Genomic DNA, 16,997 nt, shown 5'->3' with positions numbered 1-16,997 from the left:
CCAAAAAAATATTGCAGTGATTTATGTCAAAAAGTGTTCTGCCTATGTTTTCCTCTAGGAGTTTTATAGTATCTGGTCTAACATTTAGGTGTGTTTTTTTCTTTTGGTTTGGTTTATTGTTGTTGTTTTGGGTTTTTTTGGCAGCGCCACGTGGCATGGGGGATCTTAGTTCCCCGATCAGGGATCGAACCCATGTGCCCTGCAATGGAAGTGTGGAGTCTTAACCATTGGACCACCAGGGAAGTCCTACATTTAGGTTTTTAATCAATTTTGAGTTTATTTTTGTATATGGTGTTAGAGAATGTTCTAATTTCATTCTTTTACGTGTAGCGGTCCAGTTTTCCCAGCACCGTTTATTGAAGAGACTGTCTTTTTTCCTTTGTATATTCTTGCCTCCTTTGTCATAGATTAATTGATCATAGTTTGTGGGTTTATTTCTGGGCTCTCTATTTTGGTCCATTGATCTATGTGTCTGTTTTTGGGCCAGTACCACACTGTTTTGATTACTGTAGCTTTGTAGTATAGTCCAAAGTCAGGAAGTGTGATTCTTCCAGCTCTGTTCTTCTTTCTCAGGATTGTTTTGGCTATTTGGGGTCTTTTGTGTTTCCATACAAATTTAAAAACTTTCTTGTTCTAGTTCTGTGAAAAATGCCATTGGTAATTTTATAGGGTTTGCATTGAATCTGTAGATTGCCTTGGGTAGTATGGTCATTTTAGCAATATTAATTCTTCCAGTCCAAGAACACTGTATATCTTTCCATATGTTTGTGTCATCTACAACACACTGACAACAGAATATCAGAAAGAGAAATTAAGGAAACAGTTCCATTTACCATTGCATCAAAAATAATAAAATACCTAGGAATAAACCTACCTAAGGAGGCAAGTGACTTGTACTCCAAAAACTAAGATGCTGATGAAAGAAATTGAAGATGACACAAACAGATGGAAAGATATACCGTGTTCTCATTGTGGTTTTGACTTGCATTTCTGTATTTAGTGATGTTGTGCATCTTTTCATGAGTGTTGAACACATATATCATCTTTGGAGAAATGTCTATTCAAGTCCTTTGCCCATTTTTTATAATCCAGTTATTTGACTTTTGTTTCGTTTTATTATTGTTTTAGGGTTGTAGGAGCTCTTTATATATTTTTGATATTAACCTCTTATCAGGTATATGATTTACAGACATTTCTCCCATTTTGTAGGTTTCCTTTTCACTTTAAGTTCTTTAATGCACAAAAGGTTTTAAAGTTTCATGTAGTCCCATTGGTCTGTTTTTGCATTTTTTTTAAAAAAATTATTTATTTATTTATTTGCCTGCACTGGGTCTTAGTTGCGGCATGCAGGATCTTTAGTTGTGTCATGCAGGATTTTTTATTTAGTTGCAGCATGCGGGCTCTTGGTTGTGGCATGCAGGATCTAGTTCCCTGACCAGGGATTGAACCTGGGCCCCTGCACTGGGAGCGTTAACCACTGGACCACCAGGGAAGTCCCAGTCTGTTTTTGCTTTTGTTGTCTGTGCTTTTTTTTTTGGCGGGGGGGAGCAGGCCTCTCACTGTTGTGGCCTCTCCCGTTGCGGAGCACAGGCTCCGGACACGCAGGCTCAGCGGCCATGGCTCATGGGCCCAGCCGCTCCACGGCATGTGGGATCCTCCCGGACCAGGGTACAAACCCGCGTCCCCTGCATCGGCAGGTGGACTCTCAACCACTGCGCCACCAGGGAAGCCCCTGTTGTCTGCGCTTTTGATGTCATGTCCAAGAAGTCATTGCCAAGTCCAGTGCCATGAAGCTTTTTGCCTTTGTTTTCTTCCAGGAGTTTTGTAGTTTTAGATCATCTTACATTTAGGACTTTAACCCATTTTGAGTTAGCTTTTTTTAAAAAATTAAGTAATTTAATTAATTTATTTATTTTTGGCTCTGTTGGGTCTTCATTGCTGTGTGTGGGCTTTCTCTAGGTGCGCAGCGAGCGGGGGCTACTCTTCGTTGCAGTGCGTGGGCTTCTTATTGCGGTGGCTTCTCGTTGCAGAGCACAGGCTCTAGGCACGCGGGCTTCAGTAGTTGTGGCTTGCGTGCTCTAGAGCGCAGGTTCAGTAGTTGTGGCACACGGGCTTAGCTGCTCCACAGCATGTGGGATCTTCCTAGACCAGGGATCGAACCCGTCGACGGACCAGGGATCCGTCCTCTCCATTGGCAGGCGGATTCTTAACCACAGCACCACCAGGGAAGTCCCCTGAGTTAGCTTTTGTACATGATACAAGTTAAGGGTCAACTTCATTCTTCTTTGTTAGTTTTCCCAACCGCGTTTGCTGAAGAGACCATCTTCTCCCCCGCTGGCGCTCAGCATTTGTTTAATAGCTGGTTATTACAAGTTTTGCTCAGCTTTGTTCTGTTGGAGTCTATTAATCTCTTCAAGAGTGTAAAGGCCGAGGCTGAAGGTTAACCAGCAGCTAATCTCCCTGTGCCTAGTGAGTGCATCCAGGGAACCAGGTGGTGCCTGTGGTGATGGAGGCGTGTCCTGCGTTGTGGGGTGAAGGATTCCTGCGTGGTCATGAGTCTGAGGCCACACACTGAGCCGAGAGCGGTTTAAGGACTGAAGCATTGTAGTCCTTTGAGTTTGGGCTGTGGCCACATCCTGTTACAGCCAGAATTACTTGAGGTGGCTTGTGTGTCACAGGACCATTAAATTGTTTATAAGGAGAGCTGTGTTCCTTGTGGATAATGTTAAGCACAGAGTCCTTTCTAGGGTTTCTGCTAGGCCTTGAATTTGAAACTTCTCCTTGAGCAAGCTGATGGACTTTGAGTCCATCTTGGGTGGCTCTGACTGGACAGGTAGGAGTCAGTTTTGGGGCTAACTTGTGATTTTCAGAGGTTTTGTTTCCTGGCTTGCCCCTCACTGTCCCAGGAGCTCATGGTCACAACAGACCAGAGTGGAAGCTGGGGAGTTGGGGTGGGGTGGCCCTGCTGCGACGGGAACCATTCAGAGTGCAGTGTGCTTTCCTGAGCCCCACACTCCTCCTGGGGGTTCCTGTTGCTCCCCTGAGAGAGTGTGTTGGGCTTCCTTCTGTCGTGGAGCACAGCTGAAAATCTGCTGACATGTTCATCTTCACATAATTTCTGAACATTTTTGAGCATTTCGGACTTCCAGTGGAAGAGGTGTTTAAAGTGGTGAAAAGGAATTCCAGCTTTTGCATCACAGCATACTGTCTCAGAGCTTACAAATTTTGCTGCACCTTAAAATGCGAACCCAGATATTTCATACATTTTGCTACATTGGCTTCTTAGGCTCTTAGTGTTTACACATGAAAATATGGTTCATGATGACAGGATGCTGAGAGGTCTGAAGCTAATTATTTTCCTAGCCGGTCACTATTCTCATTTCTGATGGCAGATACAAATTGCTGATTAAAAATCAAATTCTACTGGTACGTGTTTACTTTTTTTCTTTTTTTTATTGTAAAATATACATACTGACTTATTTTTATCATTTCAGAATTTCTAGAAGGAGGAGTTGGCCATATTGAAATGTTATTTCGCTGCAACTATTTAGCTTTAGTTGGTGGTGGAAAAAAGCCGAAATACCCTCCGAACAAAGGTAAAGTAATCCTGCATTTAATAATGCACCTCATGTGTAGTCCTCTCTTGAACTTTTTAGAGTATCTTTGTGTCTCTGGCTACATTGGATCTTCCCTGGTGGCCCTGTGACACATGAAGGACTAGTCCCTGGGAAAGAAACATCCAGAAAGAGAGTGTCTTTTCTCTGCTGCTCCTGGGAGAAGAAACGTGTGACCAGGGTCACTTGTCCCCATGGATATAGAGCACGTACTTTTCAGTTGTGTTGGCTGGATGGGGGCCTTCGCCCCATTTTGTTCTGGATGTTCTTCTGCGGTTGGTGTCCTGTGCTGTGTGAGTTCCTTTTAAAGCCAGGTGTGGGGAGGCTGCTTTTCCTGCAGAGAGCCACTGACTCACAGAAACACAGAGAACAGAGAACAGCTGGGCTCTGGGTTGAGGAGTGTTGTTCCTGGTATGTGTGTGTGTGTCTGTGTTCAAAGAGATGGCATTGTAAAGAGTGTGGCTCTTTGAAAGTAAAGGAGAGGGACTTCCCTGGTGGCACAGTGGTTAAGAATCTGCCTGCCAATACAGGGGACATGGGTTTGAGCCTTGGTCTGGGAAGATCCCACATGTCGCGGAGCAGCTAAGCCCGGGCACCGCAACTACTGATCCTGCATTCTAGAGCCCGTGAGCCACAACTACTGAAGCCTGCATGCCTAGAGCCCGTGCTCCACAACAAGAGAAGCCACCGCAATGAGAAATCCACATACCATAACGAAGAGTAGCCCTCGCTCGCTGCAACTAGAGCAAGCCCGCACGCAGCAGTGAAGACCCAACGCAGCCAAAAATAAATAAATAAATAAATTTTTAAAAAAGGAAGAAGAATTACTTGGGCTCTTTGGGGATGGGCAGAGATTCTGCTGCTGGATCAGTCTTTGTCATATGAAGAATTTCATTGATCATTGATCATTGGTGAGGAGTCAGGAGCCTAGCCCACCTGTGGCACTGTTGGGGGGTGTCACTGCTCCCCGCCCCCAAGGGAGCAGTGGACCGGATAATCTCTGGGGTCTCTTTCACCTGTAACATCTTATTCTCAGTAAAAAAATTCTGAGAAGTGAAAGTCTCAGAAATTTTGCAGAAGAAAAAAGTTTTTTAGAAGAAAGAAATTTTCTAACTGAACATTTTGAGTAAAATTTAAGCTTTTTGTAGTGTGCTAAGGGCAATTTTTAAAAAAGAACTTGGTCTGTTTAAACTTTTGTAAGATTAAAAATACATTTTTTCAATGTCAAAATTACTGCTTAATATTTTAATAATTATCAATTAAGATGCATGGTGTTACAGTGTAAAGAATCTAGTGTCTTTGGTTTGTGAAAACAGAATAAAACAGGACTGGAGGAGACTGGTTTGTCACGGTGACCCACTGGGTCCTGACAGGGTGCTGTTCAGGGAGCAGAGAGGCCCTTTCCATTTAGGAGGAAGTCCAGAATTTTGGAATATATTTTTTGCTATTAGGAACTGTATCAGGAGACAGACACACAGAATCCCGCCCAGTACATTTAAAATTTTCGGTTTCCTGCAGTAAGGCAGCTCGCAGCCCTCAGAGGCCATGGATTTTTCTCACTACCCAAGGCATCGTGTCTGGTCACTTTGCTTTTGTGAATGAGAATTCGTGCTGCTGCCTCTGGGGCTTCATCACACTGTTTCCAGATGTTTCTGAAAATGGAGTTCACCCGTATTTGTGACACCCTTGACATCCGTATCTGTTGGCTTCTGTCTGGTTTGGGCCGGTTTGGGCCAGTTTGCGTTTGTGTTGAGTTGTAGACTTTCTGGTGTTAGGTTGCAGGGCCAGAGGAAGTTCACTGATGCTTTCGTGTTCAAGAGTAGAGTGTCCTTTGCCCAGAAGGTCGTGAACATCTGGTTTGGGGAAGATACTATTTTCAGTAAGGTAACTGTCTACTCACTGACATGTTGGTGCCCTTTAAGGAAGAGCCGACGGGAGAAGTTTATCAAAGATGGTGTTTGAAGGAGCAAGAAGAGCACTATTCTCCGCTTCAGGTTTGAGTGGTTATAAATTATAACCTCTTCGATAGTAAATACCTCTTCTGTTACTTGATAATAATTTTGGAAGTTCTGGTAGGCTGGTATTCAGTTCTCTCTTGATTTGAAACTTAGGATACTTACCCATTATGGCAAAACTTACCCCTGAATTCCACCGGGCTGTTGTTGGTCATGGTGTTGGGACCTTTAGGGGAAACATTCTTTCCTTCCATTCTCAGTCAGCCGTAACCTGACTGTTTAGGGAGCTTATTTCCCTCACCCCACACGCTTTGTACCCAGCTTTTCAAGTGGAAAAGAGGTCTGGACACACGCTCCTCATCCTCCAGGGTTGTCTGTAAATTGTCTCAGCCCTTGGGACATAAACTGCTAATCCATCCTGACGGAAGATTGTAGTGTGAGCAGAAGATATTCCAGAGCTTGAAGCAGAGCGAGAACAGTCAGGGCTGAAGAACACTGGCCCTGGTTTTTGTGTGTCTGATTTCCCCATGAAACAACCCTTTTTTTTTTTTTGCGGTAAGCGGGCCTCTCACTGTTTTGGCCTCTCCTGTTGGGGAGCACAGGCTCCGGATGCGCAGGCCCAGCGGCCATGGCTCACGGGCCCAGCTGCTCCACGGCATGTGGGATCCTCCCGGAACGGGGCACGGACCCATGTCCCCTGCATCGGCAGGCGGACTCTCAACCACTGCGCCACCAGGGAAGCCCATCTTTTCTTTTTTATTTTTGACATGGTAAAATAGTTAATGTCTGTAGGTGTGCCTCACCCTCCCATTCCTGTTACAATTCAGTAGCCTCTCCAAACTGACTGTAGCAGAGAAAACGTGGGCACTTTTTCCCAGCAGAGTTCGAAAACCATTAAGGCCCTGATACTCTTGATTCAGAAATGATTGCAGGTGAGGTCTTTCCACAGCATGCCTCAGGTCTCTCTGCTCAAGGAAAAAAGCCCCCCAGCTCTATGGGACTCCCGAGGTCTTCTGTTCTTCTGCAGCCTGGCGCTAGGAGCTGCGCCGCTGGAAATAGTGGTAGGCTCAGGCACTGCAGAGGTAGCCGCCATAAACAGTGAGGGGCATCGTGGAGGTGGAGGAGGTCTTGTAGCCAGTGTCGGCTAGTTGCTTGGCAGTTGGCATGTTGTCCCCTGGATGCTGCCTCTCCCTTCCCTCCAACCGAGGCCTCCAGCCTGCGTGACCTCCTAGCGCAGCCGGACCCTTTCTTTTCTTAATCCAGGTTTATCTGTAGCACTTGGTACCTGTGGTTGGGCTTGCTTTTCGGCTCAGTCTAGTAGAACCAAGGAAAGAGAGGTGGAGAGAAGTTTGCCTAAAAACTAGGCAAGGTTTGGCAGAGAGGAGGTTCAAGTGTGCTTGAATGCCTGTGTGCATGCCTGTGTGGGTAGAGAGGCAGAGACTGGCTGCCTGAGGTGTGCGCAGGTGTGTGGTTGCTGAATAGGAGGTGGGGGGGCGGGGGGGGCGGGTCTGAGACCTGGGGGCGGGACCGTCCTGCCAGTGGGAGAGCCTGGTGTCCCCCCACCCCCCGCCAGCTCCCAGTCAGGTGTTTGTGATGTGAGGACCCCTTCAGGAGTGGCCTTAGCAAGCCAGCCCCTGGCCTGTTCATTACCATGTTCATACATTCTTTCCTGTTTCAGTGATGATCTGGGATGACCTGAAGAAGAAGACTGTGATTGAAATAGAATTTTCTACCGAAGTCAAGGCTGCCAAATTACGGCGAGATAGGTAGGTTTGGTGTCTCATTTTTAGAGGTGGAACAGTCACTTTCTCTGAAGATGGCTGAAATCATTTTATATTGAAGGAACAGAAGTGTTCAGGAAAACGATGTATAAAAACATGAGACTGTAGTTTATGACCCAAGGACATAGGAAGACAGTGAGTTTTATTTGCCTCCCAGGATCACTTACAGGTGAGTGGTTGGTGGGCGTGGGTGAAGTGCACCTCCATGGACCTGGCCCCCGGCCAGCCCTACCCCCCCAGCTCTCAGTCCTTCAGGGGAGCCGTCCCACCCAACAGGTACAGACTGAGGACTCGAGTTTTGAACCTTGAATTGCCTCCCTCTTAGCCCACACTTGTCCAAATGCTGCCTCATAAACGTTTCAATCTGAAAGTAAAGGAAAATTCAGGAACTCCTCACAGAGAAGGTGTCATTGAATCTCACCTGTTGAAAGTAGCAGGTCTCTCTCTCTCGGCTGTTGCCTTCCTGGGGTTTAGGAGAACACAGGAGTTTTTCCTAGTATGTTGATGGAGGTAGAGCAAAGCTTCATCACTTTGGATTTTGGTGTGATTTACATGTTATGCTCGGCTGTGGTGTGATTTACATGTTATACTTGGCTGTGGGAGGACAGATGCTGAACCAGACCAGTGTGAATGGGGTCTGTCATGCCTGCACTCCTAGGTAGACTTGTTTCTTCCAGGAATGTCAGCATTTAGGGGCTCGTAGTAATGCAAATCCTGGAGCCAAATCAAGGATATTCTACTTTCTTACATTTCTGGATTGTCAAGACGTGTCTAAAAGTGTGTTAAGATAGAATTTCTGCCTTTGTGTCCTACTTGGTTCTTACTCTAGACAGAATATTTGATGACAATGCCCTCCCAACCCTTGGGCTGTACTTTCCTCCAGCCGGGTGAGAGGCGCTCATTCCTAGTGGCAGCCTCACGCCCAGGGGCTCCCTGCCAACCTGCTCCACAGACCTTGCTGCCCAGTGCCTGGGTTCAGGATTTTTTAATAATTTTTTTAAATAATTTTTTAAAAATAATTTTTTAATAATTAATTAATTAATTTGGCTGTGCTGGGTCTTAGTTGCGGCATGCGGGATCTTCAGTTGCAACATGCGAACTCCTAGTTGCATCATGTGGGAATCTAGTTTCCTGACCAGGGATTGAACCCAGGCCCCCTGCATTGGGAGCGTGGAGGCTTAGCCACCACCAGGGAAATCCCAGGAATGACCCTCTTGTATTTGCTCTTTGCGGTGTTTCTGTTTCCAGATGATAAGAACAAAAATCACAAAATGTTTGAGTTTCACTTTGGGGGAGAGAAATTCTGATGGTGTTTTTTTCTTTCCAGAATTGTGGTTGTTTTGGACTCTATGATCAAGGTGTTTACATTCACACACAATCCTCATCAGTTGCACGTCTTTGAAACCTGCTATAACCCGAAAGGTAAGAATCCAGAGGAGGATGGATGGTGGAAACTGGCTTCCTGGGTCTGATCCAGGCGGGACGCAGACCCATGCTGGGTGCCTCTCCTCCAGGTGGTCTTGGAGTGGTGTTGCCCTAGTGGTGGGTCCTGGGGCATCTGGGGCTCTGGGGAAGGGTCTGGGAGATGCAAGCTCCCCACCTCGGTCCCTACCTTCTCCCCTGAACCTTCCTGCGGTCACAGCCACGCTTCCTCGCTGTGGTTCTAAGACCCTGCCTCTTACCAGAATCATCGGAGTCCCTCTTGGGATTTTTCACTGTCAGCCATTCAGGAGCTCTATGGTGAGCCCTGGAATCCATGTTTTTATTAAGTTCTGAGACATTTCCTTCCCTTTTTCTTCTGGCTGGTGGATTACGTGTGGCTGACTTTGTTACCCATTTTATCATGTTAACTTTGCTTTTAAAATTTTTGGTTTTTTTCTTCTAGCTTTATTGAGGTATAAGTTACATAAAACTCATTTTAAGTATATCATTTGATAAACTTTAGTCATTGTAAACAGTTGTATAGCTGCCACCACAGTCAGGGCAGAACAGTCCCATCACCCAGGAGTTTCCCCAGGCTGTGCCCTTCCCCACCTGACCTTCAGGTTTTGCCTTTTCAGATGTGTTTGGTGTCTTTCTCTTAGCTTAATATTTTTTAGATTCCTCCATGTTTTTGTGAGTGTGCTATTATTTTGCTCCTTTTTATTACTGAGTAATATACCATCATATAGATATACCACAGCTGTTGATCCATACCAGATTTTTGGCTGTTATAAATAGAAGCTGCTGTACATGTTTACATGCAGGTCTTTTTGTGGATGTATTTTTTCATTTCTCTTGGAGTGCAACTGCTGGGTCATATTGTAATTATTTTTTAGATTCCATATATAAGTGGTAACGTACATTATCTGTCTTTCTCTGTCTGACTTATTTCACTTAGCAAAATACCTCTAGGTCATCCATGTTGCTGCAGATGGCAAGATGTCATTCCTTTTTTATGGCTGAGTAGTATTTCATTGTGTATATATCCACTCTCTGTGTTTTGATTGTAGCATTTAGTCTATTTACATTTAAAGTAATTGTTGATAGGTACGTACTTATTGCCATGAATTGTTTTGGGTTGTTTTTGTAGGTCTTTTTCGTTCCTTTTTCTTTTGTTCTCTTCCCTTGTGTGTGTGTGTTTTTTTTTTTTTGCTGCATTGGGCCTTCGCTGCTGTGCATGGGCTTTCTCTAGTTGTGGCGAGCAGGGCTACCCTTTATTGCGGTGCGTGGGCTTCTCATTGCGGAGCACAGGCTCTAGGCACGCAGGCTTCAGTAGTTGTGGCATGCGAGCTCAGTAGTTGTGGCGCTTGGGCTTAGTTTTGCTCCGTGGCGTGTGGGATCTTCCCGGACCAGGGATCAAACCTGTGTCCCCTGCATTGGCAGATGGATTCTTAACCACCGTGCTACCAGGAAAATCCCTTCCCTTGTGATTTTATGACTGTCTTTAGTGTTATGTTTGGATTCCTTTCTGTTTTGTGTGTGTATCTATTATAGATTTTTGGTTTGTGGTTACTATGAGGTTTATATATAAAACAATCTGTATATATACATGTGATTATTTTAAATGGCCTGGTCTCTTAATTTCAAATGCATTTTAACAACCCTACATTTTACTCCCCTCTCCCCACGATCTGTTTTTGACATTATGTTTTATATCTTTTTGCTTTGTGTATCCTTTACTTATTGCAGATGTAGATGATTTTACTACCTTTGTCTTTTTTTTTTTTTTGCGGTACACGGGCCTCTCACTGTTGTGGCCTCTCCTGTTGCGGAGCACAGGCTCCAGACGCGCAGGCTCATCGGCCGTGGCTCACGGGCCCAGCCACTCCATGGCATGTGGGATCTTCCTGGACCAGGGCACGAACCCTTGTCCCCCACATCGGCAGGTGGACTCCCAACCACCACGCCACCAGGGAAGCCCACTACCTTTGTCTTTTAACCTTCCCACTAGCTTTGTGTGTGGTTGATATTACTACTTTTACTCTATATTTACTTTAACCAATGAGCTTTTTTCTTTTAACAGTTTTCATGTTTCTGCTTATGGCCTTTTCTTTTTTGCTTAGAGAAGTCCCTTTACCATTTGTTTAAAAGACTATTTTTTCTGCTTTGAATTACCTTGATACTTTTTTTTTTTTAAATCAAATAAGTGTAAGATTCTTCTGGACTCTTTATTCTGCTCCAGTGGTCTGTGTTTCTCTCCTTATGCCAATATCAGATGACCTTGATTTCTGGAACTTCAAGATAATTCTTTTTTTTATGTATGTATGTATTTATTTAGTTTTGGCTGCATTGGGTCTTCATTGCTGCACACGGGCTTTCTCTAGTTGCGTCGAGTGGGGGCTACTCTTCGTTGCGGTGCGTGGGCTTCTCACTGCGGTGGCTTCTTCTGTCACCCAGCACAGGCTCTAGGCACGCGGGCTTCAGTAGTTGTGGCATGTGGGCTCAGTAGTTGTGGCTCACAGGCTCTAGAGTGCAGGCTCAGTAGTTGTGGTGCACAGGCTTAGTTGCTCCGCGGCATGTGGGATCTTCCTGGACCAGGGATCGAACCCGTCGTGTCCCCTGCATTGGCAGACGGATTCTTAACTACTACACCACCAGGGAAGTCCCTGGAACTTCAAGATAATTCTTGAAATTAGGTAGTATAAGTCCTCTAATGTTGTTCCTATTTTATAAGAAATTGGGGGGCTATTCTAGGACCTTTTACTTTGCTTATAACTTAGTGACAGGTTGTCTGTTTCTTCAAAAAAGCCTGCAGAGATTTTAACTGTGATTGCACTTACTCTGTAGGTGGGTGAACGTAGGTTCCAAGCTGTGGTCACAGGACAGCTCTCCACCCACCACGTCTTTGGTTTTCCTTTGCAGTGTGTTATAGTGTCTTTTACATCTGTCGTTAAATTTATTTTTCAGTTTTGGTTTTATTATGTTACTGGATTCATTTTTATTTTATTTTATTTTATTTATTTTTTAAGGATTCATTTTTAGATTTTACAATTTTGCATTCTCGTGGCTGACACCCCAAAAGACAGACATTTGATAAAGTTTATTCAGTAATAAGTTCAGCAAATGTTTCCAATTGTGAAGCCATCTCATGGGAGGGAGCTTTGCTTGGCCCTCTGCTGCCCTTCACAGGGAAAAGATTCTGTGAATGATTCTTACTTTTTCATGGGACCTGGAGGGCAGGGAGCAGGTATGGTTGTGGAAAAGCAGAAGCTTTGAGACGGTCCTGAGTCATTGACGCATTTCCTTGTCTCTGTTTAGGCCTCTGTGTCCTGTGCCCCAATAGTAACAACTCACTCCTGGCCTTCCCGGGCACGCACACGGGCCACGTGCAGCTCGTGGACCTGGCCAGCACTGAGAAGCCGCCAGTGGACATTCCTGCCCATGAGGGCATCTTGAGCTGCATTGCTCTCAACCTGCAGGGAACAAGAATTGCGACCGCGTCTGAGAAAGTAAGTGGGTGTCCCTGCCCCACAGAGGTGCCCCCAGAGTGGCGTCTCCCTCCGTAGGGTGCAGGCTCCCGGGAAACCAGCCCTTCCCTGAAGATCCTGACCCCTGAGAGGCTCTTAGCCACCTTCTCTCAGGAAGCGAGTAATAGTTGACATAGAGGGTCCAAAAGTCATTTTATTTGGTTGTGCCCCATCTGTTTGGCAGTAGAATTAATGTTTTTCTAACTGGCTGTGGGCATTATAATTAAGATGCCATTTCTCTGGACAGTGAGTGAACTGATGGCTCTCAGGGTGCGAGACAGCCCGGGGCCTCTGTCGGGAGCGTGTGCACAGGGCTCTGAGTGGGCCATGCCTGTGGGCCTGGGCCCTGGGTCTCCCTGACCCTCTCTCGGCCCCTGCCCGCTGCCGTCGGACTAAAGAGACTCCAGTCTGTTCTCGGTAACAACAGAGGGAAAGTTGAGTTTTAGATGATGAGGGTGAGTTTGGGAAAGGGTCGGATGGGTTAATGGGTTTGTGAATATAAATCATTTCAAGAAAACTAAAAAGTTGTGAATCTTTGATAATGAAACACTTCACTGTTTTTCAAAGGGGACCCTTATACGAATATTTGATACTTCATCAGGGCATTTAATCCAGGAACTACGAAGAGGATCTCAAGCAGCTAATATTTATTGGTAAGAAAGCACGTTATTTTACCCTAGAGAAGGGGCCCTATGTGATCCGGAGGAGAGTCGGGACTACCCCCACAAGGCGGGTGGGGGCTGCTCTGCTGGTAGGGGCTGTTTTATTATTACTAATTTAACTGTTTACTTATTATGGGAATATACACAAAAGTAGAGAGAATATTATGATTACCATGAACCCATTGTCCTGCATTTGTCAGAATTTGCTTGTTTTATTTCATCTCTTCACTGTCCCTCCAACTTATTTATTTATTTATTTATTTATTTATTTATTTATTTATTTTTAAAATTTTATTTATTTATGGCTGTGTTGGGTCTTCATTGAGGTGTGCGGGCGGGCTTCTTATTGCGGTGGCTTCTCTTGTTGCAGAGCACAGGCTCTAGGCACGCAGGCTTCAGTAGTTGTGGCACAGGCTCAGTAGTTGTGGCTCACGGGCTCTAGAACCCAGGCTTAGTAGTTGTGGTGCACTGGCTTAGTTGCTCTGCAGCATGTGGGATCTTCCCAGACCAGGGCTCGAACCCCTGTCCCCTGCATTGGCAGGTGGATTCTTAACCACTGTGCCACCAGGGAAGCCCCCTCCAACTTATTTTTCAGTAGCATCTTCAGGCAAACACTGGAGGCCTAGTTAGCCCATCTGTAGTCATTTCAGCCTCCTGTGAGGCTGACCTGCTCTTTCTGTGGTGGTTGTTACCATGTCCCACAGTGTGTAGCTCTGACAGGGCTGCACCCCTGCTTGGGTGGGACTTCGTTCTTTGTGTCTGTGGCCTTTGCAGGTGTGGAGCTGCACTGGGGCCTGAGTGATAAAAACACAGCTAGTATCTGGATGCTGGATGTAGTGTCCTTGGGGCCTCTGGTGCAGCCCGCTTTCCCATCTGTGTGCTCTCGGGCCCTTCTAGCCAGCCTGCATGACGCCCACCTCTACAGGGCCTGGGTTGTTGGAGGGGAGTTTTTCTCCTTCAAGTGGCATGTTTGGGTGGCCTCAGGGCCCCTGGGGTGGCAGGGTGGTCTGCAGGGAGCCCCTTCCCTCTCCCTGGCACCTGAGGAGGGGCTGTGCCCTGGCTTTGACCATCTGGTTCTGTGCTGAGCCCCGTCAGCTGGTCAGGAGGGGTGGTTCTTAAAATGACTGTCCTGACCACGGGCGGTTGAGGTCAGGGCTCACTTCTGCGTCCACATGAGACCTGAGCTTCGTCTGGTTTCTCTGCAGCATTAACTTCAATCAGGACGCTTCTCTCATCTGTGTGTCCAGTGACCACGGCACGGTGCACATTTTTGCAGCTGAAGATCCAAAAAGGAATAAACAATCAAGGTAGGTTTTCCAGTTAGAAGGACAGAACATTGCCTGAGTGTTGCCCCACTCAGTCTGAGTCACAGCTGGGATGCTTTTCTTTGGTCGTTCATTTGATTCTCTGAAAACCAGTGCAGATTACTTGATGCTAAGACAGTGGCATCCCGACTTCCCCTTCCACTAGCTCCTTAGAAAACATCTGATGAGGATCCAGGCACCTTCCAATGAGGTAGAACTTGGTCCTGAACTCCAACCATCATCCTTGTGTTAGCTGTTCAGAAAATTAATTTGGTGGCAGTAGAACCCTGTGCCCCTTCTGGTGCTGATGGTTTCTGGATTTATAATAAACCCATTTGTAACAACTTAGTTTTTTCAAGTGAAAGATAAAAATTAAAAGCAAAAATAGAATTTAAATCATTAAGGCTAAGCCGACATTAAAGAGAGCTGTGTCTCTAACTTTGTTATGTGACCGTAACTTACTTTCTTTGCTTCCTGTCCTCACAGTTTGGCATCAGCCAGTTTCCTTCCAAAATACTTCAGTTCCAAGTGGAGTTTTTCCAAGTTTCAGGTTCCCTCAGGCTCTCCATGCATTTGTGCCTTTGGAACAGAGCCAAATGCTGTCATTGGTAAGTGGTCCTTCCAGAGAAGAGTGGCCCCCAGGTGTGGTCAGCGCCCCACCAGCTCCACTGGTGGCCCGTCCTCTCTCCTGGGGGTCCTGTGCATCCCTCTCAGGGTCCGCGCAGCCACCTGCCCTCCGGGGTTTCCCGGGCAGTCAGTGAGGCAGATCATTTGGTCTTGGAACCAGCGACCAAAGAGGGTTCCCCCATCGCCACACTAGCTGAGTAGATGCAGACCCCCCAGAACAGTGGGATTCTCGGTCGAGTGCCCCCACCACCCACAGATCCCTCAGGGCTGCTCAGCCTCCACTCAGCCTGTGCAGTGAGCTCAGTGCGGGCTGCTTGCTTTCCACCCTGAGTGACACGGTCTCCTCTGCCCAGCGATCTGTGCGGACGGCAGCTACTACAAGTTCCTGTTCAACCCCAAGGGGGAGTGCGTCCGGGACGTGTATGCGCAGTTCCTGGAGATGACCGACGACAAGCTGTGACCCTCCACCAGGAGTGCGAGCACCACGGGCCCTGGGTGCCCAGCGGCCCCTCGAGCTCCTGGGAGTGGTGGTGATGGGCTGGGGGGGATGGCCTGGGACCTTGTCGCGAAGCCATACGTTGTCGTCTGTTTTCCAAAGCCAGACCTCCCGAGTCCAGTGTTAAAGGAAGAATCTTCAGGGCACGTGGACACTCATGCCCAACTGCTGGCTTCACCTTTCATTCAGCCGTGACGCTCACTTCATTGGTTCTGCCGCATCCGCCACCTGCAGTTGGGGCTCCGGACAAACTGGGGGTACGTGGAAAAAAGGAGGGACAAAGTGAAATTTGTGGTGACAGATTTCATCATTTTTACTGAGTCTGTAATGGGGAGGTGAATACACGTGTAAGTGTTGGTTCTCACCAGATTTAAGTGGAACAATCATACCGGCAGCCTTAGGAAAGGAGGAAGGAAGCCCTTCTCCCATCTAAACTGAAGAAAGAGGGCATAGGTCTGGCATCTCCCTCAAGAGCTGCATTTCGTGCGTCCCCATCTTTTTGGAGCCATTGGAATTGAGGCAGCACCACGCCCACCCTGTGAGCAGTGCCTGTAGCCTCCTGGTGAAACTCTGGGTCAAAGGGAGTTTCCCTGTTACACGTAGGCAACAGAGTAACGCATAGACTTTAAAACTTAGTCATAGAAGAAAGCGTCACTTAATTTGGAGGATACCAAGGGAAACGGGCGTCTCAACAAAGCAGTGCCTGGTTTCTGTGGGCCTGGAGAGGATGCCTCGGCCGGCCGATTCCACTTCCCTTTCTCACCATCTTTTCTCCCCGTTTTTAAGACTAGCTGCACACTAACGTTCTGGGAATGAGAGGCACATACTTTTTTTAACGTTTGGTAACTAAAATAGGTTATGGGCTCTATATTAGTAGTAGTACTTGAGGTATATATTTAATTTTCTTAAATTCCCTTAGAACTTAATTTTATGTTTGATTTCAGGTTGCAAACATTAAAATCTGCAGCAGCAAATTCTCAGTTTGCCAGTTCTTTTACTGTCATGTAATCAACTAACTTTGTCTGTGGATTTCAATGTGAAGTATGCATGTTACTTTTATGTGTATTTAATCATGAAATTTAATTTTGCACACTTATTTGTAATGTTTCTTTTAAATAAAAATGACTAATTTTGTTGTACTCTGTACCCATCAAGGGAAAAGAATTGTATGTTACAAAACCAAAGCCCCAGTTTTAGAACCTTGTTGGACTGCAGGCTATAGGAGCGGCCCAGTGCACTTAGTGCCTAAACTGTCCAGGACTGCGTGGGGGCCAGGTGGACGCCCTGCTGCCCGTGTGGGTGATGGCCTGGCTAGGGGAGCAGAGGGGAAGAAAGTGATGTTCACTAGCGGTTTCTGTCGTCTCTGGTGGGGAAGCTCTGCCTGAAATCCCTTTGGGGGACACTCCCTTTGGGGGAGACACCAGCGTGGTGTCGGGCCACCCATCAGTGTCCGTCTAACACTAGCCCTAACTTTGGCCCAGGAGTAGGAGGGGTCCTTCACATTTACATCGTCAGTAGTTTATATTTTCCCCGAATATAATCCCTTTCGTGTTTCCACATATACATTAAACTAGGAAAAAAGTTCCTCCTCACAGTGTGTGGAGGTGCT

At 46.4% G+C, this 16,997-nt stretch overlaps 1 protein-coding gene and 1 pseudogene across 1 annotated transcript in view; one reads left to right on the top strand and one right to left on the bottom strand.

Annotated features, from left to right (window-relative positions):
- The window catches only part of WDR45B (WD repeat domain 45B), a 29,673-nt gene extending 13,135 nt beyond the window's left edge, over window positions 1-16,538 (top strand). Inside the window, exons 3-10 of the mRNA XM_065896729.1 lie at window positions 3,495-3,596; window positions 7,248-7,335; window positions 8,678-8,772; window positions 12,091-12,281; window positions 12,867-12,952; window positions 14,167-14,268; window positions 14,752-14,873; window positions 15,246-16,538. Of these exons, the coding sequence (XP_065752801.1) occupies window positions 3,495-3,596; window positions 7,248-7,335; window positions 8,678-8,772; window positions 12,091-12,281; window positions 12,867-12,952; window positions 14,167-14,268; window positions 14,752-14,873; window positions 15,246-15,352 (893 nt within the window). The 3' untranslated portion in view covers window positions 15,353-16,538. The remainder of the gene's footprint in view (window positions 1-3,494; window positions 3,597-7,247; window positions 7,336-8,677; window positions 8,773-12,090; window positions 12,282-12,866; window positions 12,953-14,166; window positions 14,269-14,751; window positions 14,874-15,245) is intronic.
- Window positions 6,562-6,735, bottom strand: LOC136138319 (cytochrome c oxidase assembly protein COX14-like; annotated as a pseudogene).
- Window positions 16,539-16,997: the final 459 nt, after the last annotated feature.

The sequence above is a fragment of the Phocoena phocoena genome, chromosome 19, assembly GCF_963924675.1.
Source record: "Phocoena phocoena chromosome 19, mPhoPho1.1, whole genome shotgun sequence".
NCBI lineage: Eukaryota > Metazoa > Chordata > Mammalia > Artiodactyla > Phocoenidae > Phocoena > Phocoena phocoena.
This window is presented reverse-complemented; position numbering and strand designations above follow the sequence as displayed.